Raw genomic sequence first — 22,916 nt, forward strand, 5'->3', positions numbered from 1 at the left:
GAAAATGCATGAGTTGTGCATTTGTTGATGACCATTTTGTTTTAGTGGATTTTGTGTCAACTGAAAAAAAAAATTTAATCCAAATCTTATTAAGAATATGGAGTTGGAAGAATTTGTTTTTGTATTTGGTTTATGTCAATATCAATTCTAAAAGCTTAAAAATTCAAACCATCACCAAATAATTGAAAGAAAGAAAATAATAAAACATATGAAAGGATCAAAAGAGAAGTGGCGAAGCTCCTTTTATGTAAATCTTTAAAAATCCATCAAATGTCATGAGTTAAAAATAATAATTTCTAATTGAAAATGTTGTTAAAAAATAGAGGATAGAATGGTAAAAAAGTTGGTAATTTTATTTATAATATTCAACGACACGAACAACATGCCATATAAAATGCAATGCATTATGAAATCAACAAGATCAAAAGATTTCTATTTGGTACGTAAGGGTTAGATTGTTCAACCAATGACAGAAAAACATGGTTATCAAGAAGTCTCTTATATGAAGTGTTGCATATAAAGTCAATTAGTCAAGCATTTACAAGTTCTCACATACTGGACTCAAGATCCAAGGGATTGTGTGAGACAGGTGGAATGACATGCAAATGACCAATTTATTTATAATTAATACAAATGTATGAATTCAATAGGAAGAAACGAACAAGCAAGGTGCATATACATGACAATGTATTCAAACTCCATAAAGTATACACGAACAATTTTGATGTTTATTGATTTTTAAAGTCATATACATGTAAATGTAAATAACATTTTTAATCGTTTTAGTATTCTAAAATAGGTGAGTCATTTCAGAAAAACTTTCCCCAACTGCTTCTTCAACCTCAGTCATAAAGTTGCTACCTCTTTCTCTTTTTTCATGATTGATAAGTTGACTTTAGCTCTTCAAACATTGAATTTTACTTTGAAAAAATAAAATCTACCTTAAAAATATTAAAAAAATGCATTTTTTCTTTTCATATAATAAATACATAAATATTTTTTACATGCTTTCATAATTTTCATAATTTTTTATAATATTGCATTAATTGAATTGTTGGAGCAAAAATTATTCTCAGTATCCAATAAACCTTTTCAAATTGCTGGTCAACAAACTTTAGTTTGATTCATACATTTTCTGATTTGACAAAAATAACCTTTAAAATTGAAATTATTACACCACTGACCATTGAGTCAGTTAACCATTTTCTCAGGTCTCTCACCATCGTTCAGTTTCTACGACATCGGAGAAAAATTACAAGGAAAACCACAAAAATGGCTCCGAAGAAAAAGCAGACGTCGAAGCAGAACAGCAAGCCTAAAACGACGTCGTCGGGCCCGAGGCTCCAGATTTCGGCCGAGAACGAGAACCGGGTCCGCCGACTCCTGCTCAACTCAGGCCGGTCCGCGACGCCAGCGGCTCCGGTCGACGAGTCCCTTTCGAAAGCTCAGAAGACGAAGAAGCTAAAAGCCGTGTACGAAAAGCTTTCCTGCGAAGGCTTCACCAATGATCAAATTGAACTCGCTCTCTCTGCTCTCAAGGTAAACATGATTCTATATTTATTCAATTTCACACCTGTTTGGACGCCAGTGAATAATAATAGTTTGTATGGTAATAATCGGTCCTTGCAATTTTAGTTGAATGCTATTGATTTTAGGTGAATTTTAGGGTTTTGCATAATACTAGCATTTTAGAGTTATTGCTTCTACTAGTTTGCTTATGCATATTTTTGAACTCAGTAGCTTGTGGGCATTGTATTGAATGTAGGAAGGTGCTACATTTGAGGCTGCTGTAGACTGGTTGTGTTTAAATTTGACTAGTAATGAGCTACCACTGAAGTTTTCTAGTGGGACTTCTCTGCATGGAAATGAAGGTACGTTTAAACTCATTCTTGATTTGACGGGTTACTGTTGCAAATGTGCTATGGTGGGTATATAAATTTTATTTTTTTGGGTTTGATGTTATGGCCCTGCGAAAATGTGATATGTCAGGTGGTTCTGTTGGCATCATATTGACTTCTCGGGATGACTGGACTCCCTCGGTGGATACATCTACCAAGATTGATGAGGATGCACCTGGAATTTCTATCAGAACCAAGGGACAGCGGGATGATAAGACTCTTGATTCGTTTCAACCGTCTCAGGCAGATTGGATCAAACAATATGTCGAGCAACAAGAAGAGGTAACATAGGATAGAGCCACTAACAGATTCACCTCCTTTTTATTTTTATTTTTGAGAAGAAACAAACTTTGTCAATACTAAAAAAAAAAAATTACACTCGGTGGACAAGGAGTCCGCCTAGAGAACAAGCATGAAACAAGAATGCGAACAGACAGCTTATCAAATAAAATGTAGAATATTTTTTTATCCAAAACCATCCTAGACTTCCTAACTGTTCTGCTCTAACGCACTGCAGCATTCCAATCTAGTAGAATAGCATAGAGAGAGCTATCTTTAAATTCTGTAGAAACTGAAGCCAATAAAGGCTTGCCAAAATCTGGTCTCTTCTTAAAGATCCTCTAGTCCGCTGAAATATTAAAAAGTTATTTTCTTTCCATCCATACAACCCAAAGGATGGCTAACACAGTACGTCGCCACACAACTTTGTTTATTTTTTATTTCCACCTATGAAATATGTCTTTCATGTATCAAAGAATGACAGTCTTTTGGAATTACCCAGCTCACCCCAAACTCTCTAACCCGATTTATCCACAACTTCAATGCTATTGGGCAATGAATAAAAAGGTTTACAGTTGACCCCCAATCATGTTTGCACATGATGCACCATTGTGGAGAGAAGCACACCCATGGTCTTCTTTTCTAAAGCATCTCAAACAAATTGAACTTAGCATGGGCTACCAACCAGCCTAGTATCATTACCTTTGGTGGGGCCCTAAATTTCTAAATCACTCTTGCTGCTTGAAAATCTGAAGCATCTTCATCATGGCAAAATTTTCATTCAAAAGAGAAAGTTCAACAGGGGATATATTGCACCCTTCACTAGATGATGCAAAAGGTCTAATAAGTAATGATTTTCAGGATGAGTCAACCACGTGGGAAGATGATGCAGCTGATGAAAGGGCAGAGAAGGTATTTCGTTTACTTGTGGTAATTTTAAGTTTATGAAGGAATGGAAGTTTGCGTAATTTTTGTCAGCATTAGTAAATGATTGGTCTGCTTTGTTAATAGTTCTTTATGCTCTCTCTCTCTCTCTCTCTCTCTCTCTCTCTCATGCGCTTATTAAGTAGTCATCAAAGACAGTGTAATAATTGAATGGTGAGTGATAATAATTGGGGATTGAAGGAATTTTGTGGCCGCGAGATTTTTGCCAGAGTGTGCAATAAGAGGCAGGACTGAAGATTCCACCAACACTAACAACCAAATTTTGGATTGAAAGAGACAAACAACACTCTGTGAGCGTAGTCATTTTCAGCTTGGTTAAAACAGCGTCCAGCAGCTCTTTTTTTTTGTTTTTTGTTTTGGTTGCTTTTTCTTTAAGACGACAAACTTAAAAATCAAATTCTTATGATGGCAGGCCTACATTAAGAAATAAAGAAGTATAGCCTGAGTAGCATTGGCAAATCAGTTTTCTTGACTGTAAATGATCTGGGTTTAGAAGTTCTGTTCAAAATTTCAATATGTTATTTTTTAACCGGTTGTTTGTTATTCGGCTTGTGTCTTTTTGCTTGGTTGTATGCATATGTGTTCTAACTGTTTTTCGTGTAAGAATTAGTGTTCTTTCGACACATAAGCAGTTTTTTTTGTTTTGTTTTGTTTTGTTAAAATTTAGAAACAGTTGTGAAGTTTCTACAGTTTTTGGTTTACTGGTGGAGTAATTGCAAGCATGCTCTTGTCATCATGATGCTAACAGTTCTGGCCAAACGTCAACTATTTTAATAGGTCCATAAACCAAGGTCTTATGATGTTATTGCCAAAGAGTATCGTGCTGCACGGTGGGAAGCGGCAAATGCCAAACAGAAAGGGGACAAGAAAAGCCAGGAGCGAGCAGGCAGCATAATCCGCAATCTCAAGCAAGAGTTTTCTGCTCTAGGTTAAACTTTCACTTTTCTTCTGATTCAAGTTAACCTTTCTGGTATGTTATAACTTCTCTTATATACTTCTTCAACTTATGGATCAGGCTTATCAGACGACATCTTGGCATCAGAATTTGGGAAGGATACTGCTTTTGAGGACACATACACTAATCCTTACAAGCACTCTGAAAAAGTCCATGCTGATGAAATAACAGTTGACAGAATTGATGAGGACTACTGCAGCTCCATTCATTTTCCAGTCAATTCTACTCTTTCAACTGAACCTGCGCAGGGAAAGATTATTGCAGAAGAAGAGTCAATAGATGTAGAAATTGGTAATTTCTTCTTAGAAGATGGGCCATCTGGAGAAGTTCTGCCTCCCGAAGTTTTGGAACTACAGAAGAGAGAAAGGATGAGAGAAATCTCTAGTGAGAAAAATTTGGAGAAATTAGATGGTATTTGGAAAAAGGTAGTGCTTACAATAATCTTGTTAGACTTATAATAGTGCACCTACATTGCTGGTTAAAATTTGCAATATCTGATGCCTTCCTTTTCTTATATTTCTTGTTTTTTTATTTGACTTTTTATAGAAAAAAATCTCAGGAACATCTAGATTACAATAAGTTGTATGCTTATCTTTTTGTTAAATAATTCTGAACTGTGCAATACTGAATTCATAATTCCTAAGCATCTGCATTCAAATATTTAATGTTTTCTGTTGTACTTTTTATGTGGCTTTCATAATGTATGCTTATTATTAGTATCCTTGTGTTGCTTTTTATGTTGTTTTTTCAAGTAGGAATCATATGTTGCTGCTATTAATAGATGGTTGAATTGGTAATTTGGTACCCCATGCTATGCCATTTCACGATATGGTCTTATAATTACAGGGGGACTCTCGAAAGATTCCAAAGGCTGTTCTTCATCAATTATGTCAAAGATCAGGGTGGGAAGCCCCAAAATTTAATAAAGTGCGTGGAAAGGAAAATAATTTCTCTTATACTGTCAGTGTTTTGCGTAAAGCTAGTGGGAGGGGTAAAAGCAGAAAGGCTGGGGGCTTAGTGACCCTTCAGCTTCCTGATCAGAATGGAACTTTCGATTCGGCTGAGGTAATCACATGCTCCTTTATATTTTATAATTATTCTCTTTCTTGAATAGAATTAGTAGATGTTGAGGTCGATTGTTATGAAAAAAATATGTACAGAAACAGAGGACAAGAAATCTACTGCACTACAGAAATCCTAACAAAAGCTAGAAAACGAAAAAGCAGAAAACAAATCCAGTATAACAGAAAAATCACTAGGAAGCAGCAGCTCTTGAATAAATAAGGATAGCAAAGAAAAAACTGCCCCTAAACTCTGAAGATACCGAAGCCCAAATTCGAGCCCTCTCCGACAAGTATTCATTCTCCTCCCTGTAGAACCATCAAACACCCTTCTATTCCGTTCCCTCTAAAATAACCGTGAAAACAGTGATTAAGGACATGTCCCCAGGACCACTCCCTCTTGTGCCTTTGACATAATAAAGTTTGTTGTATGAATCATGAATTTTGACCTTTAATATCCTTTAGTTCCCTTAAATCATGTTGGAAAACATGTCTACCATGTGTTATTTAATTATTTTCTTTTATTCATGTACTTTATTACCCTTTATTATTCTTTGACATTTAAGGGAATGTTGGTCTCAGTCATTCAAATATATTTTATATATTTATTTATGTTGTCACAATGAGACAAGATTTAACAAAAAATTACTTACGCCACTTTCAATTAATTACATGATTTTTGTATCATAGGATGCTCAAAATAGAGTGGCTGCATTTGCTCTTTGTCAACTGTTTCCTGATCTCCCAGTTCACCTACTAATTATTGAGCCTTATGCTTCTCTGGTCATTCAATGGAAGGAAGGTGACATAATTATGGGTGTTTTTCCTTGTTCTCTAAATCCTAACTCATTTATCTGATGATTCTATTGTAGTTAACATTTTCCATAATGTCTAAACTCAGGAGAATCATCAATGACTGTAGAAGATAGTCAGGAAGATCGAAGGGCTACTTTTGTGGACTCTCTATTGAGTGCTGATGGTTCTTCTTCAACTTCTGCTGCTAATTTTATGTATGATATTCTCCCAGAAGAGGTTCAAGAACTCCATGTTGAAGAGCCTATAAGTTCAGGTGTTGTTCGCACTGATCCAGTAGCTCAAAGTATGTACTTTCACTCCTCCTTTATTTGTTGCATTGTTGAACAAACCTCTAAAAAAGAGTAATTCTATCTACTGTTTGATTTTCCCCCGAACTTTTTTCATTTCTATATTGCAGGAGTACATCATTTCAAAGAAGTGGAGAGCTCTTATTTGAGACAAGAACTTGAGAATAAACTGAAAAATCCGAAATTCAAGGTTAGCATATTTTTGTTGCATTTTGTTTCTTTTAAAAGAGACTGGCATTCATTTATTAATTTATGTTTGTCGCCTGGGAATGGGTGGTCACTGGTGTAAGTATATCACTCGTTAGAAATAACTGAGGTTCAGAGTGGGCCCTCATTTGAATAAATAGAACTGTTCTTTAAGTACTTAACTGCTGTTTTTAGTATATCACGGACCCATCAATGGATGAACAAATTTGGTGACCCTATTGTTTCTTTTTTGGTTCTGGAAGAACTGTTGTTTAAGTACTTAACTGCTGGTTTACCTGTTCTAGGACATGTTGAAAACTAGAGCTGCACTTCCCATTGCTGGTCTGAAGGGTGATATCTTGCGATTGCTCCATGAAAATAATGTTCTAGTTGTTTGTGGTGAAACAGGTTCTGGAAAAACAACTCAGGTGGAAATTTACCTTTCATTGGTTTTCTGAAAACTTTTTAGTTACGTTTGAGCATATTGTTTACATGCATTCTATTTACTTTTGAATTTCTAAGGTTGTGTATTTCCTCCTTTTTTGATATTCTTTTAGGTTCCGCAATTTATATTGGATGACATGATCAAATCAGGACATGGTGGACACTGTAACATTATATGCACGCAACCAAGGAGAATAGCGGTGGGTACATAATCTTCCTTTTTTTTTCATAGTGGGTACATAATCTTCTCTGCTGAAAAGTATGGCACTGCATTAGGTTGCTTGTGTTTAAACTTTAAACCAAGATTCATGTGACATAAGCGGGATGAATATCACTTGCACTGCACCAGAAGAATTATTTCATTGCAGATCTAAGTAATTATCATTAGGTTCCTGGGTTCTCCTGTTTTTTTTTTTTTTTTTTTCACACTAGGCTGCGCTGCAAATATATCTGTCTTGTTATCCTAGGATGTTTCTAAAACAAATGAGGTATTATTCTAGTAGTTTGTCCAGAATAAACATTTGTAAACAGGCAGATAGATCTTTAGAATAAAATGACCACAAATGTGGACATTTTCGCTGATAATGTCCATCGAGATTCCTAAGTTTCCATTGAAATTTCCGTTTTTTGAAGCCACAGATATTGATTATAGGTGGAAGGATTTCACCGAGGATTTGATGGACTTTTGTGTTGGATAATTTTCCTTATTTATAAGATTTTAATTTATCCATTTAGGATGAATGTCAATGTTTCATGAAATTAACAAATACAAGTTATGTTTTTATAAAGGAAAAAATTGATAGAGCTTGAAAATCAAGGTCAGTAAAAACATGAATTTCCTTAATACAATTAGTCTGTATTTTCAGTGGATCCTGCTGATACCATGTTGTGGAGCTGCTGTGGCAAAATTTAGAAGATATAATGGTTCTAACTACTTGCTAATGTGAGTATGCTTTGGTTCTTTGTATTGTAGGCTATTTCCGTGGCTGAAAGAGTTTCTGATGAGCGCTGTGAACCTTCACCTGGTTCAAGAGGTTCTTTGGTTGGTTATCAAGTTCGTCTTGATAGTGCAAGGTGTTCATTTTTGTGACTTGTTGCTTTCAAATCCTCTGCTTGTATGCCAAATTTTCCATTTACTTTAATTTCCTTATTATTATTTGTATATTGGTGAGTCTCTGTCTTATCACCAACATTTGCATTCATGTTTTATGTTATCTCAGCAATGACAAGACAAAGCTTCTGTTTTGCACGACGGGCATTCTTCTGAGAAAATTGATGGTAAGACTGTTTTTTTTAGTTTTCTTATTTAGTATGTTGCTGCTCATGTAGCAAACTAGAGGACGGTGACTTTCATTGCAGAATATAGTTCTCAGTTTCTTTGACATTATCTGAGATAAATAATTATGTACTGGTTCTAAATTCTTGTTACTTTTCCTGGTGTTCAATCCAAATGCATTATTATTATATTTGGTTCTGGTTTCTAATATTTAGTATTTGAGAGTTAACGTAAAGTTTTTTGGTACTCCATGAAAGATAGTTGCACTTGCATTTGTTTATGTGTGTAATTTCATGACTGTGCGTGTGCACTGTGCTTGTATGTGTGTATGTTTGCTTTCCAAAAAAAAGGAAAGGATATAACAGAAACCCGTTCAGTTTGTTTCAAATGGGATTTCAGTCTTGGATCCAAAAAGGATCCCGCAAAATCATGGGTTTGGTTTCACAACTGAAACCTTTCAAGCCACAGATTTGAAGGGCTTTGGTTTGGTTCGCATATGTGTGAAAAGTGGATTTTGGTTTGGCCCTCAAATTTGCAAACAGTCAACACCCGCCTAAGAGATTTTTTGTTTATGTATGTTTGAATCCTACTTTTGTCTCTTACTCTTGACTACTAAATCAATGGTCACCAATAATAGGTTTAAAATCCAATGGCTTATTTTAAAAATCCTGATAAAGTACTTGTATTTCTGGAATGAATGTCAACTGTTGGATTTTGAACCAATCGGTCAGTGAGCATTTCATGCTCATTGGTGAGTGCAACATGATGATTATTTATGTATCTTAAGCATTACACTTATTGTGTGGCATGACTTGTGAAACTTGTTTTCAGTCAATGCTATATCTGTTGGAACTCTCATCCAAGGAATCTAAGCAAATCTAATCCTTATGTTTTTTTCATTTGCAGGGAGATAAAAACTTGACAGGTATTACTCATGTCATAGTTGATGAAGTACATGAGCGGTCTCTTTTGGTGAGTTGTAGATTTAGTATTTTACAGTCATGTCTGGGCATTTTGAAAAATATTTGTTGGCATGATGGAATGCAGGAATATTCTGTGGCCAAAAAAGAAAAGAAAAGGAAAAGATGTGTTATAATGATTTTATTTTATTTATTAAAAAAAATTTTTTTTAATACAAAAGAGAAAGAAAGTACAACAGAGGCTCGTCTCTTGGCTCCTGTGCTATAATTTCTTTTTCTTTTCAATGAAGATCTTTGTTTCTTATTAAAATGTACAATAGGTGAAAGAAGTTTACTCCTTTCTGTTTTTGGGGTGGGGAAAGGGGAGATGGATGATGGATAGGTGTTATAGAAGAGAATATTTTCATTTTTTAGTTTTACTGGTTTTTACAAATCTTTTTCCCTTAAGTGTTGCAAGAATTTCATCTCCTGGTAAAGGGGTTAATTAAGAAATAAGGACTAACAGATAGCATTGCATATATTTTCTACTTCCTAAAAACAGGGTGATTTCCTGCTCATAGTTTTGAAGAATCTGATTGAGAAGCAATCAGCTCTTAGCACACCAAAACTGAAGGTTATTCTGATGTATGTCTGTTCTTCAATTCCTCGAGTTTGTATACACATATTTTTTATTATATGTATAAATACTTTTAAAAATCGTATTAATTACTTGACCTCCTATTTGTTCAGGTCTGCAACTGTTGATTCAGATTTGTTTTCAAGATACTTTGGTAATTGCCCTGTGATTACTGCAGAAGGCAGAACACATCCTGTCACAACTTACTATCTTGAGGATATATATGAAAGCATTGATTATCGGATTGCTTCGGATTCTCCAGCTTCCTTGGGATATGGACCTTTGACCAAGGAGAAGGTGACTCAAAGTAGCACAGTTCTCTTTCTCGCTGTTCTGTGTTGTATTAGCTATATGAGAAGCTTCTGTTTTTACCAAATTTATCTTTTGTCTTTAATTGTCCCCCTATGAATTTGCATGCAGTAAATTCTTAGAGTATTTGAAATATCACATATTACATAGCTATTTGGGTAAGTAGGATCCTCTACTGATCCTTTTGGTGCTAATCTTGTGCTTACGATCAAAACAACATTGATTTGGGGTTTAAGGGTTAAGAATTTTGGAATCAGGGTTTAGGATTTAGGATTTAGATTGGAAAATAATTATGTAGAACAATGTTGTTTTAGACATAACCACAAAATTATTATTATTATTATTGTAATTTACTATTATTTGATTAGGAGTATTTTGGTCAGTAGTCCAAATATTTCTAATATTAATATATACACTTGGTCAAGTGTAATAAATGCAGCCATATGATTCCACAATTGTTTTTTGAATGTCCTTGAGATTTTGATATTCATTACCTGATTTTGGTGCATTTTGAAAACACCAGGCTGGTGCTGTAAACAACCGCAGGGGAAAGAAGAATCTTGTTTTATCTGCTTGGGGTGATGATTCTCTACTCTCTGAAGAAAATATTAATCCTTACTATGTTCCAGATAGTTATCAATCGTACAAAGAGCAAACTCGACAAAATTTGGTAAGTGCCTTTGAGATTTTGTTTCTGAAAGTAGCGTGGTTTTTCTTCATTTTCCTAAGGGGACCCTATAATATGGTAATCAAAATTATCGTACAGAAAAGATTGAATGAAGATGTCATTGATTATGATCTTCTTGAAGACTTGGTGTGCCATGTTGATGAAACTTGCGATGAGGGCGCTATACTTGTCTTCTTGCCTGTAAGCCCATCCGATAGTCTCTTCGCTTTTTTTAGGCATGTTTGCCTCACCAATAATAATAATATTGTTCTTCTTGTACTTAAATAATGCATAACAGGGAGTATCTGAAATTTACACATTAGTTGATAAACTAGCTGCTTCTTACCGATTTGGTGGACAAGCTTCTGATTGGATTCTTCCACTACATTCATCCGTTTCATCAACCGATCAAAAGAAGGTGTTTTTACGGGCTCCGGAGAACATACGAAAGGCAAGTTTTTCAACATAAGTTGTTGAGTCTCTTGCTCTAACTTTCCAATTTATTCTTTTGTCCTTTTGTAGTTATACATTTTTGTAGTGGTTCTTCATTCGATTATCGTGCATTCAACACTTCTATTTTACATGCATGTAGTTGTTACAGAAAATTGCATGCAGTTTTTTCAGAAACCACTATTCAAATTCTGCATAAAAGCTGAAAAGCATTTTAAAATAAGGTAATGATGGTTGAACTGTATGTTAAAAGATTTTTCACATATACTCAAGCGAAATTTCTGTTTTCTCCTGGATTGACTGATACCTTACTCTCATAACAGTGGATAGCTCTTGGATATTAGGGTTCTCTGGTTTTGGGAACTTGGTATTATATCTCTTGTGCTATGGGATTGTAAATTCCAATGGGGATGTGATATGGAATGAATTTTCCATTTTTGTTAGTTTGCATAAAACTTTTCAGATAGACTAAGTTAACTGGATCTTTTCATTAAAAATTGGAGGTTATAAAAAGTTCCTCTCCTACTGCGGATAATTCTGCCACCCCCTGAATCCAACCGAAAGGATAATAAAAACTTAAGGCGAACCCCTTTTCTTGGAAATGAGAATTCAAAAGGAAACTTGAAAACGAATAACATTAGAGTTCAGCGCTTATACCCTGCAATAGCTTTTTGCATTGTAATGCATAAATCCTTAATGTTTCAGGAGTGTAACCCAAATAATTAAATTAGTGGAGAGAATGGAGTTGGAAAAATGATTGTGGGTGAAAAGTTTGTGTTCATTCATATAGTTTTGCTGATTATTCCTAATGAGGAAGGCAGATGTAGATGGATTGTTTCACTTAGATTAACTTTCTCTTTTTTCTTTTTTCATATAGGAAATTGGAACTTATATTATTGAAAAAAGAAGAGTTACAGAAATACAAAAGGCAGTCAACCTAGGCAAAGCCTGCTATAAACACATAACAAGCTAAACAACAATTAACACAGAGCGCCGGCTCAGGCAAGATGAACAACAATAAAAGTCTGTAAAAGGTTTACATCAATTTACTCATGGATTCAGACCAAAATTTTTTGATTCAGACCAAAATTTTTTTACTCATGGATAGATAGATATGTACATAATTCCCAGTGCCTAATGTTTTTGCTTTTGTTTGACTTCTTGCAGTAAATTTCATTGGTATTTTGTTTCAATATCTTATGTCCCAGGTCATTGTAGCCACAAACATTGCAGAGACCAGTATAACAATAGATGATGTGGTATATGTTATTGATTGTGGAAAGCATAAGGAGAATCGTTATAATCCGCAGAAGGTTTGTGCTTTTAGTCTCTCTAATGAATGATAACGTGGTACTTTTCATCCTTTTCATATAGGCTGTGACTGCTGTAGCATTTATAATCAGATAAACATTAGGGCTTTCTCCATTTAGTAATTTCGGCACTCTGTTAGATCCATACTTTATTGTATGCTTGTTTCTAGAAACTTAGTACTGAATGGAAGGAACAAATATTATTATTTTTTTCACGCTGAACATTTCCATTTCCATGGAGAACGATTTATACATTCTAAGATTATTGGAATAAGATCTCTGTTCTCATAGACATCGTTGCTAACCTTGAATTTTGAGACTGAATAGAAGACATCTTTACTTGTTCGTGTTCAAACTGTTATTGCAGTTATCTAATCTTTAATAGTTAAAAAGAAGAATATTAATAAGTTGGATGGTGACCTCAAACTTTTTCTTTCCAGCATTCTTGTGAAAATCCTTATTTTTCTCTGTTCCAACCGTCATCCATGATTTGAAAGGCTACTGTACCTCTATACCTCCTAAGGTACAAATACATGCTTGGATAATTGCTCATGGAAAGGCTAACACCTGGGACTTGATTCATAGGAGAAGACTAATGTTTGTCTGTGCCCCTCTTGGTGTATTATTTGGGGGCATTGATCATTTGTTCCTTCATTTCCCAATAGCTTTAAAATTGTGTCGGAGGCTGTTTAAGGATGCTAAATTAACCTGGGTAGTTCCAGCGAATGCACGGCTCTACTTTTTGAAAAGCACAAGGCTTTTGGGTGGGGGATGAAGGCTAAAGTTTTATGGAATGCATGTTTTAATGCTGTTTTGTTTGATTTGGTTGGAGAGAAATAAAAGGATTTTTAAACTATTGTGGGGAGGGGCTGCACATTTGCGGTGCACATTTTATGTGACAAAGTCAGATCTTGGATTATGGGCATTAGTTTCTTCTAATTTCAGGTTATACCATTCTTTCATTTTGGCAGATTGGAAAGCTGCTGCTTGCTAGGAACGTTTGTACTTACTTTTTTCTGTTTGAGGGACAGAGTTTTGTTCTATTTTTATTGATGTACTGTTGAAGTGGCCATCTTGCCCACTGTGATTGTTCTCTGTTATTTTTAGAAATAATTTTTTTCTATTTAAAAAAAAAAAAAAAAAAAAAACTAACACACACTTGAATGACCCACAACTTCATTGCACCCATTCATTGTATGTTTGTATGTCCACCTGATTTATCAGCAGTTACCACATTGTAGATGTTAGAATACTTTTGGTGGTGCTGGGTCTAATACTTGGATTGGTAACAACTGCAGAAATTGTCAAGCATGGTTGAAGATTGGATTTCTAAAGCAAATGCTAGGCAACGACGAGGAAGAGCTGGACGTGTGAAACCTGGAATTTGTTTTTGTTTGTACACACGTTATCGATTTGAAAAGCTCATGCGCCCTTTTCAGGTACTTCTGCCCAAAATTGAATTTTAAAACGGGCAATTTTCTTGTGTTTTCGACTGTTATTCACTTGATCATTGTTTAATGTTTTATATATAAGAACAGTAAACTATCACTTCATATAATTTCTAATTGTTATGAATGCCAAGGTTCCAGAGATGCTTCGGATGCCATTAGTAGAGCTGTGTTTACAAATTAAATTGCTTTCTCTGGGTTACATAAAGCCATTATTATCCAAGGTAAGTAATGTTATATTTGTATAACAGGTTTTTTTACTTATGATATCATCTGATCGGTTTGGTTTGTTAATTTTCTGTTTATCAGGCTTTAGAACCTCCAAGGGAAGAGGCTATGACCACAGCAATTAAGTTATTGTATGAGGTATAGTTTTTTCTCTTATAATCAGAACCACAATGCATACTGATGATTGAATGTATGAATAATTGCCTAAAACTCTTCTTTTTGTACTCATTTCTTGCTTTCTAACATACAAACACTATCAACTTTATCTTGGTTCTACAATGATGTATTATTTCGTACTGTTGAATTAGAGATAGAGAGGAATAACAATCTCTAGGCCATAATATTAGCAACCCCAAAAATAGGTGAAGGGGCAATGCATGAACACGTGATCTATAATATCAGCACAAAGTGTTAGGAATTTTGGAAAAATTCTTTGTCCAAGACCATACATTACTAATAGAATAAAGATGAAGAAGAACAATAATAAAAAACACACAAATTTGTTAACGAGGTTCACCTCAAACTGGGCTACATCCCTGGTCAATGATGACGACGACGCCCCACTAAGAAGGTAGCAACTCTTCAATGAAGAGGTAATAGTCTCTTCAATCACACACTTCAGTAATTTCACTTCTCTTAACCCCTCTCAATAGTGAGTCCCCAATACACCCTGACACTCACAACTCAATCTCTAAAGTTCGCCCCTTAGTTGGTCTATCACAACACTCAAACCACACATGAGCAAACCATGGGCCTGACCAACTCCACTAACCCCTCATTGGTGGCTCATGGATTGATATTGAGTTCATTGTTTCCTTTTCTCGTTTCTATTTTATTCTGGAAATAGGTCAATCTGTCATTTTCTTTCTCTCTTTTGTTGCCATTGATATGTCTTTCTCTGTGTTCTGTATATTGATATTCGCAATGAGACTCTTGTATTTGTCATTATTCTTCGTACTCTTTTTTTTCTTCTTTCTGCAGGGAACTACAATGTTTTCATTATTCTGTATATCTGCAATGAGACTCTTGTATATTTCTTACTGTGTAACCACGTTTTCAATTTTTTATTTTTTATCTGTTCAGTCTTTTTTGTTTGATTGTTGTACTGAACTGAACACTACGAGTTTCTCTTTGTTTGCGTTAATCACTGTAACAGGATAATCGGCTTTTGTGCATATGGTAAAAATTCTTACAGTTTATCTTTGTGTAAGCTTGTAATTAAATGCTCATATACGTAGAAACAGCAAGAAGGAATGCCAACTTTCCACAGTAAGCTGATTCTGTACAACCGGGCTCATTTTATAGGTTGGTGCTCTTGAAGCGGATGAAGAGTTGACTCCTCTTGGGCATCATTTGGCAAAACTCCCTGTTGATGTATTGATTGGGAAGGTGTGCATTTGATAATTTTCTTTTCCTTCTCAATTGCATGCAAAATCGCTGCAGCCTCAAGAAATTTTGTGTGTGTGGAAAAGATATGATTTTTGCAGCCTCAAGAAATTAAATACAAAAATTATCAGTACTACTTGTGTAGTATTGGGCTTGCCAGTGTTTCGACTCTTTCCCAGGATTTCAATACTACTTGTGTTGCCTTAATTCCTTAAACAGATAGAAAAAGCAATTAGATTGGCATTTACATTTTGTATTTGTCTCCCTTCATTTAACATTTAGCTAATGGGGTGTTGGAACACGTACATGTGCAAACCCTTCATTAGGTTAACTTTCTTAACATTAGACTGCTGAGACCAAGATCTTGCGAGACCAATTTATCCTGCTGCTTCCTTTGAAACTGCAGATGATGCTATATGGGGGAATATTTGGTTGCTTGTCGCCCATTCTGTCCATTTCAGCATTCTTGAGCTACAAATCTCCATTTGTCTATCCCAAAGATGAGGTCGCTCTTTCAGTGCTGAAAATAAGTTACTGTTTATTTAATATTTCTAAAGAAGAGAAGAACTTCAGTTACATACTTATTCTCTATCACTACATTTAAATTACAGAGGCAAAATGTTGAAAGAGCTAAACTGGCACTGTTGACTGGGAAGCTAGATGGTCCAAGTGAATCACATGATTCTGACAGGCAATCCGACCATCTCATAATGATGACTGCTTACCAGAAATGGGAAAAGATTCTCCGTGAGGTTAGTCATCTATTTCTTTGCAGGCAAGCACTCAAGTATGCATGTGCACACACACACACGCGCGCGCGCGAGTAACTTGGTTCCTGAGGCAAAGATTAATTCCGATCATATGTTAAGATACTATTTGGTTGTTTTATGCCACTATCATACCCATATACTTGTTACAGTCTGCCTAAAGCAAATATGTATGCGAATTCATGCTTTCCATCAGATTGCACCGCATTGTGCATTCTTATACCATTACCAGTGGAACAGTTAAGTTGTTGAATGTATTGTCACAATTGTTATTGGAAGAACACAGTGTTTACTGATGTAGAAAGTTTGATTGTTGCAGAAAGGGGTTAAAGCTGCGCAACATTTTTGCAATTCGTATTTCTTAAGCAGTTCAGTTATGTACATGATAAGGTGCAGTTTCTTTTCTCTAGATCTTATGTACCAATGAATGTGTAAGTCAATGTTGATTATGACTTAATCTGGAATGGAATGTGATTAAATTATAATATTTGATTTTCTTATAGCACTCCCCCTCGAGGAATATCCCATCATAGTGGAAATAGTAATTTTTATTTCCTATGGTCATTTGACTAAATGGTGATCATGGATCCATTGGATTCTTGAGATCAGTGAATTTTTCAATTATGATTAATGGGAGGCTGGGAGGGAGATTTAAAGCTCTAAATCTTAATGGGATCAGTGAATTTTTCATATGCATTTTTAAATTTCACTTTGAAAACAACTATATCTGAAAGTGTGTTGGTGGACGTTTTGAAGATAAGATTTTGGACTCCCTAGCTAACAGCCTAGAGGGGTGGTTTATGAGTCCTTGGTTTTTAAGAAATTGTTGGTTGGAAATGAGACTTTGTTTTTTTTGGAAAGCATTTGATAGATGACTCGTCCTTTCGATCTTTTTCATGTCTCTATTAGTCTTCTTTGAATGACCATATGGTAGTCTCCCCTAGTTTTGTCTACACTGTTGAGTTATTTCTTGGAATTTAATCTTTAGAAGGTAACTGAATGGTTAAGAATTCAGAGTTCTCAGATTTATTGTCTAAGATAATAATATCTCATTGAATCCTGTTCAGTTCAATAAATGAAACCCCACCACTATTCATGTATCAAGGATCTTTTCTTGTATAACCTTTTTTGTATTTATGGTTGAGAACCCAAGTCTTCCTGTGTTCCATCTGTAGAAGATGTGGAAGACTGGTGTACTTACAGATTCTTTCTTGGCTTGTGGCACATTTGAAATCAATTACTTATGTTGCACTACGCAAAAGAAGAACTTATGCTTCCTGCTAGAATATAGAACAGTTGTTGCCCACATCCTAACAACTTAAGCTTTTAGGAATTGTGGTAAACCTAAAAACTTTATCATGGCATTAGAGCAAGAGATCTTGTGTTCGAAATTGCATTCCCCTGATACAAAGTAAAATTTCGCGTGTTGGACTCTAATACTTGGAGAGACCCACATGTGCGGGGCAGTGTTTCAGCTTAAGCTTTTATGAGGAGTGGTAAACCAGAAAACGTTGTCACTTCCTAGCATCATAAGTTTTAAGAATCATTTATACTGTACGGAGAATTGAGATGTATAATGTTTTTGGCCCCATTGCTTACTGTGCTCCAGTAAGCTTTTGATCAGATATACACTCAATTTAATCGATTGATATTAAATCAGAAAATAAAAAACAAAAAGACATGACTGGTATATTCATTTTGATAATCAAACTTCAGTTCAGTTAAAATTCAGTAATCTAGTTGATTTCTTTTGAACAATATTAGATGACCCTTATCATGACATCGTTGCAGGTTCATGTGCACCATGACATCTATTTAAGGACCTTTTATCATCGTTTGCTCTCCTTTTTTTTCTTCTTTGTTTGGTGTTAATTATTTTGTCTTTAATTTGTCATAATTCATCAACTCTTTTCTGCTTATCCTTGATTTTTCAGAGACATGAGGATACAGTTTGGAACTTTGCTAGCAGATATTGGGCTCATTGCGCTTCCAAAACAATATCAGGTAGCTTGTGTCATTCATTTAATGTCAATTATTGCTTCACTTAGTATTCACATCCTTTGTAATTCAGCAGTCACAGACTTGAATGATTTTCTCTCTATCTTCCTCTCTAGAACTCTGCTTATAATAGTCCGTCTTCTTATTCTATTACCATTATTCTGTCTATTTCTCCTTCTTCCCCTTCTGTTCTTCTCTTGAGCCCTCATTCCTCTTCTATTCTAAATCCCTCGCCAATTTCTAAATTCTTGTTACTTGTTTGTTCTACTTCTACATCAGTTTCCCTCCACCAAAAAAGCACAAGGTTTCTTGAAAAATGAAGAAATGCATGAAGTTGGAAGTGATCCAATTCAACCTTGAGTCACTAATTAGTTTGTCCCACTATCTCAAATCTATGGAACAGTCTGTCTCTATAAAACTCCAAAGTTCTACTGATGTCAAGATGTAGATATGTTCTTCAGCCTGTAGGCTGAATTGTGCTCCCATTCACTGATTGCTGCTATGCAAAGTCGCTAGGTTTCTATGTACAAAGGTTAAATAGATAGTTATAGTTGTAGATATCTGCCAGCCAAGGGTGGTGTATACTTGTTTCCTGTCAGAAACTAGAGTTCTTTCGAACTTCTGAGTTCAATCGTGGAAATGTGTTCTTATTTCAGCTTGATGGAAGAAAGAAAGAGAATCTTGACACTTGGTTTTCAGATGAATCACAACCATTCAATATGTATTCAACCCATTCATCAATTGTAAAGGTAAAACTCAGTGGCTTTAAACGTATGTGATTTCAATGAAGTTCTTTCTGGCTTGATTGTGAGAAAGTGATACATTGATTTCTGTCTGCTTGCACATTGATCTGCACTGTCTATAGTAAAGTTTGGTCATTGCATCAAAACTTTTATCGTAAAACCAGTAGTAGATTGTTCGACACTCCTCACTTCATGTCACATATCATGTTCGCCTTATTATTGTAATTATTGTTATTATGTCGTTTCTGTCTTGAGTGTGATTTCAAATGATTCTTAGGGACTATTCACTGCTTTATTTCAACACTTAATCATAATTCAGGTTTACAGAGCAGTACATCATTGGAAATGAAGCCTCATAACATTTGTAAACAAGCAGGACACTTGGAATATAAAATTCAAGTTATCTTTAAACTATTTTTGTTGGAGTTAGAATTTAAAGTCTGACCCTACTCACCCTACGTAACTCCATTATCATTTAAGCTAAGACTTGTGGTGAAATTAAATTGAACTTGGTAGACTACCACTGTGCCCAAAACCTTAACCTGCTATGGGATAGGCCAACAATATATATCAAGCTAACAGGCTCCCTCACAAGCAGTCTCATCACGTGGAGAATTATACATCATACATGCTAGAAGAAAACACTGTGCAGCCTATCTGATACTGCATATAATTAACAAATAATTGGGAAATGGGGCTGAGTAGATTCAACCCCAGGTCCTCTTCGAACGAAAGCTCTGAAACAATATTAGACTACCATTACAGACCAAAAACATAAGCTGGTACGCAATTGGCTAAATCTGTAGGTTAAACTAACAAAAATTGTCTCAACATCCTGCAGATTTGTTCCATCCTATGCTTTTCCTTCAATACTTATATGCAGTTTTAAGATCTTATTAGTGAGATTTTAATCTCTGTTATATATGCAGTCCTGATACATATAATGCTATTATTGTTATTCAAGTGACAATCTGCAGTTAATTATTGCTTGTTGCATAGATAACTGAGGAGTTCATATCAAACATCCGATTTTAAATTGATTGCTACCACTTTTCCCTGTTTGAGACAATGAATCTAAAAGTATTTTTGCAGGCAATATTATGTGCAGGTTTATATCCCAATATTGCAGCCACTGGGAAAGGCATTGCTGAAGCAACTCTCACTAACCTTAAACAATCTGCCAGTCTGGCAACTAAGGAACGTCCAATCTGGTATGATGGAAGAAGAGAAGTTAACATACACCCTTCTTCTATCAACAGTACTTTGAAAGAATTTCAGTACCCCTTCATTGTCTTCCTTGAAAAGGTTTGTGCACTGTTACTTGTTTACCTTTTCTCACAACAATACGATGATGGTGATGACAACAACAACAAAAGGAATAAACTAATAATTAATATTTCATCCCCCTGTCTCTCACTAAGAATTACCAACTGCAAAAGATGGAGTAGAATAAAGAAACAACTATTTACTGTGTGCTGTGGTTGCAGAAAGGAAAATAATACTTTTTGCCGCATACCTTTCTAATTTCTCTATTAAAATACTTTTTGCCGCATACCTTTCTAATTTCTCTATTAAATGTAGTGGCTTACGGATAGAGATAGATATAGAAAGTTAGGGATTGATGCAAAGTTATTACATAATTTCGGAACTTTTATTGTTCAGCCTACTAATTCATTATTCTTAGGATGTCAGTTTAATATATCTTATTCACAGGTCGAAACAAACAAAGTATTTCTCCGAGATACAACAGTCATTTCTCCCAACTCTATTTTGTTGTTTGGTGGCTCCATTAACATCCAGCATCAGGTATCTTTTTAATTTTTCATGTTCTCCGAGTATAAAATTTGTGCAATTCAAAGCCATGCATTTGAAACATGTACATCTGAAATGTAAATGCTGCCAACTGTTGTCAGTTGATAGGCAAGTGTTCTCTCTGACCTTGTCTAATAACATAGTCTTGTTGTCTATTTTATGCATTTGTCTAATTGAACCAAAATATAAATGGCCAAGTGATCCTTGTTCAAAGAAGTCCTGGCTTCTATAATCCAATAAATAATCATTCAGAAAAAGTCCTGTCAAACATTCCCTTTGTTTTAACTTTTAATAACCACCTATCAAAAGAGAGTAAAAGAAACAGAAAAAGAAAAGGAAGGGTGCAAAAAACAAAGCAGTACCGTTGGGCATTTGTACGGCTGGCTTTTCTTTTAGCCTTTTATCTACTTGACGGGAAGTGTATGCCTACATCCCCTGAGGAAGTGATGTGTACAATTTGTTAACTATTGTATCAGGTTGTTTAACACGACATTTACAGTCTCTGCTTGATGATTTTGATGTGTTTATGCGGATCTGTCTTCGTATTCCAATTCTTACTCCTATTTCTAGGGTATCATTATTAGGTTGGAGAAGAATTAATACATTTGCTACAAAATGAAGCATAAGCAGACCCAGTTATTGTGTTTTATTATATATTGATGTTTCTTCTTGCAGACTGGACTTGTTATTGTTGATGGATGGTTAAAACTGACGGCACCAGCACAAACTGCTGTCCTGTTCAAGGAACTCCGATTAACTCTTCATTCCGTTCTGAAGGAATTGATAAGAAAGCCAGAGGTAACTTTCATGTTGCTTCTAAGTTGCAATAAGTTTTGACTTGTCAGTTGCTACAAATGTATCCTTAGCTTATTTATAGCTTGTCGTGTCGTTACTTTTAACTTGTCTCTAACATGCTTCTCTGATGCATCAAGAATGAGTTGTATGTCTGCAGCTGGATTACAATGTCCCATGATACCAAAAACGCATTTCTCTAAACTCAAGTCATAGCATCAATTTAGTTTGATTTATGCTATTGTATATTTATTATTGTAAAACAGTTGATCTTAGAGCTGCTGCCCTTGAAGTGCTGCTTCTGTTAACTAGTATATTTTTGGCATCTCATTCTTTGTTATTTTGCGTGAGACAGATGTCAACCAATAATGATTTGTTTTTGCATTTTAAACTGTTTCTCAGAACTCCACCGTTGCTTATAACGAGGTTTTAAGGTCTATTATCCATTTGTTGTTAGAAGAAGATAAGCCCCCACAGTAATATATTGACAGCAAGGTATGTCTTATGTCCTTTCTTCAAACAGTTGATCGATCATAGATACACTGTTGGGATACATGCTGTTCTCTTCATGATTTTGTGGCTAATTCTGTTCTGATTTGAACAAGGAGTGTGCTTGACTGCTCGTCACTCAATTAGTCAAATGTGTGTCCTTTAGCACTTTGTCGATGTTTGGTGTTCCCATCCTATTCGGCGGGTATTCACTGCATCTCTGGGTTTATACATCATTGCAAGGTTGGTTCTTTAAGGACAAAAAATCTGTTAATTGACCTTAAATGTCTGGCTGAATATTGTGCTCTCAATAGTCATTCAGACAAGGAATGTTGTCGTCCACTTTGGCATAGTGTTAGGCTTTACTCTTCTTATATGAACAGGTTGATTTCATTTTTGTTCCCTCCTATATATACTATATGTAATGTGATAATATGGTTGTAGTCAACGGTAGCTGATTTGGCCGCCTTTTCACCTTTTGGCCTTGAATAAGGCCAACACAGGAAAATTCAATTTTATATGTAAAAGTCACTTTTGGCCTTAACTAGTTATTGTCGAATTTAATGATAATTTGCCTCTTTAACTTGCCATTTCTTCTCCAAATGTTCCTTCGCTGCACTTGGGACATTTACTGCTTCCATTGTAGTGTTTTTGGATGGAAAAATGAGCATGTCGCATCAATGGATAATTCTGGGAATGTTTCATTTTTACCGAATACGTCCAAAATGTTATTTTAAATGTTTGAATTCTTAGCGTGTAAATAAATGTGGTCAAGTGAATAAATGGGTAGAGCCCTAATTACGGTTCCAATTATATGGAAATAAAAGGTAACGA

General features: G+C 35.2%; 1 protein-coding gene across 5 annotated transcripts; it reads left to right on the plus strand.

Moving 5' to 3' along the window:
- The first annotated feature begins 1,218 nt into the window (after positions 1-1,218).
- LOC117636668 (DExH-box ATP-dependent RNA helicase DExH7, chloroplastic) lies at positions 1,219-22,672 on the plus strand. Of its 5 annotated transcripts, none has more exons than XM_034371289.1 (35): positions 1,219-1,539; positions 1,766-1,871; positions 1,990-2,180; positions 3,039-3,089; positions 3,900-4,050; positions 4,138-4,502; positions 4,924-5,142; positions 5,829-5,940; positions 6,040-6,237; positions 6,352-6,431; positions 6,733-6,855; positions 6,985-7,071; positions 7,845-7,945; positions 8,092-8,149; positions 9,054-9,119; positions 9,609-9,691; positions 9,797-9,980; positions 10,516-10,662; positions 10,759-10,860; positions 10,958-11,110; positions 12,318-12,422; positions 13,718-13,858; positions 14,002-14,091; positions 14,177-14,233; positions 15,401-15,484; positions 15,888-15,986; positions 16,093-16,233; positions 16,568-16,638; positions 18,183-18,252; positions 18,903-18,995; positions 20,082-20,294; positions 20,703-20,795; positions 21,477-21,599; positions 21,996-22,088; positions 22,199-22,672. In XM_034371289.1, the coding sequence occupies exons 1-34, from the start codon at positions 1,273-1,275 to the stop codon at positions 22,071-22,073; spliced, it is 4,302 nt and encodes a 1,433-aa protein (XP_034227180.1). In that variant the 5' UTR covers positions 1,219-1,272; the 3' UTR covers positions 22,074-22,088; positions 22,199-22,672. The 5 variants fall into 5 exon arrangements, 4 of the variants coding, with proteins under 4 accessions (XP_034227180.1, XP_034227189.1, XP_034227198.1 ...); XM_034371298.1 differs by having other exon boundaries at positions 22,202-22,672; XR_004587102.1 differs by lacking the exons at positions 16,568-16,638; positions 20,703-20,795; positions 21,477-21,599; positions 21,996-22,088; positions 22,199-22,672 and having other exon boundaries at positions 20,082-20,103.
- Positions 22,673-22,916: the final 244 nt, after the last annotated feature.

This window comes from Prunus dulcis, chromosome 1, assembly GCF_902201215.1.
Source record: "Prunus dulcis chromosome 1, ALMONDv2, whole genome shotgun sequence".
NCBI classification, from domain to species: Eukaryota; Viridiplantae; Streptophyta; class Magnoliopsida; order Rosales; family Rosaceae; genus Prunus; species Prunus dulcis.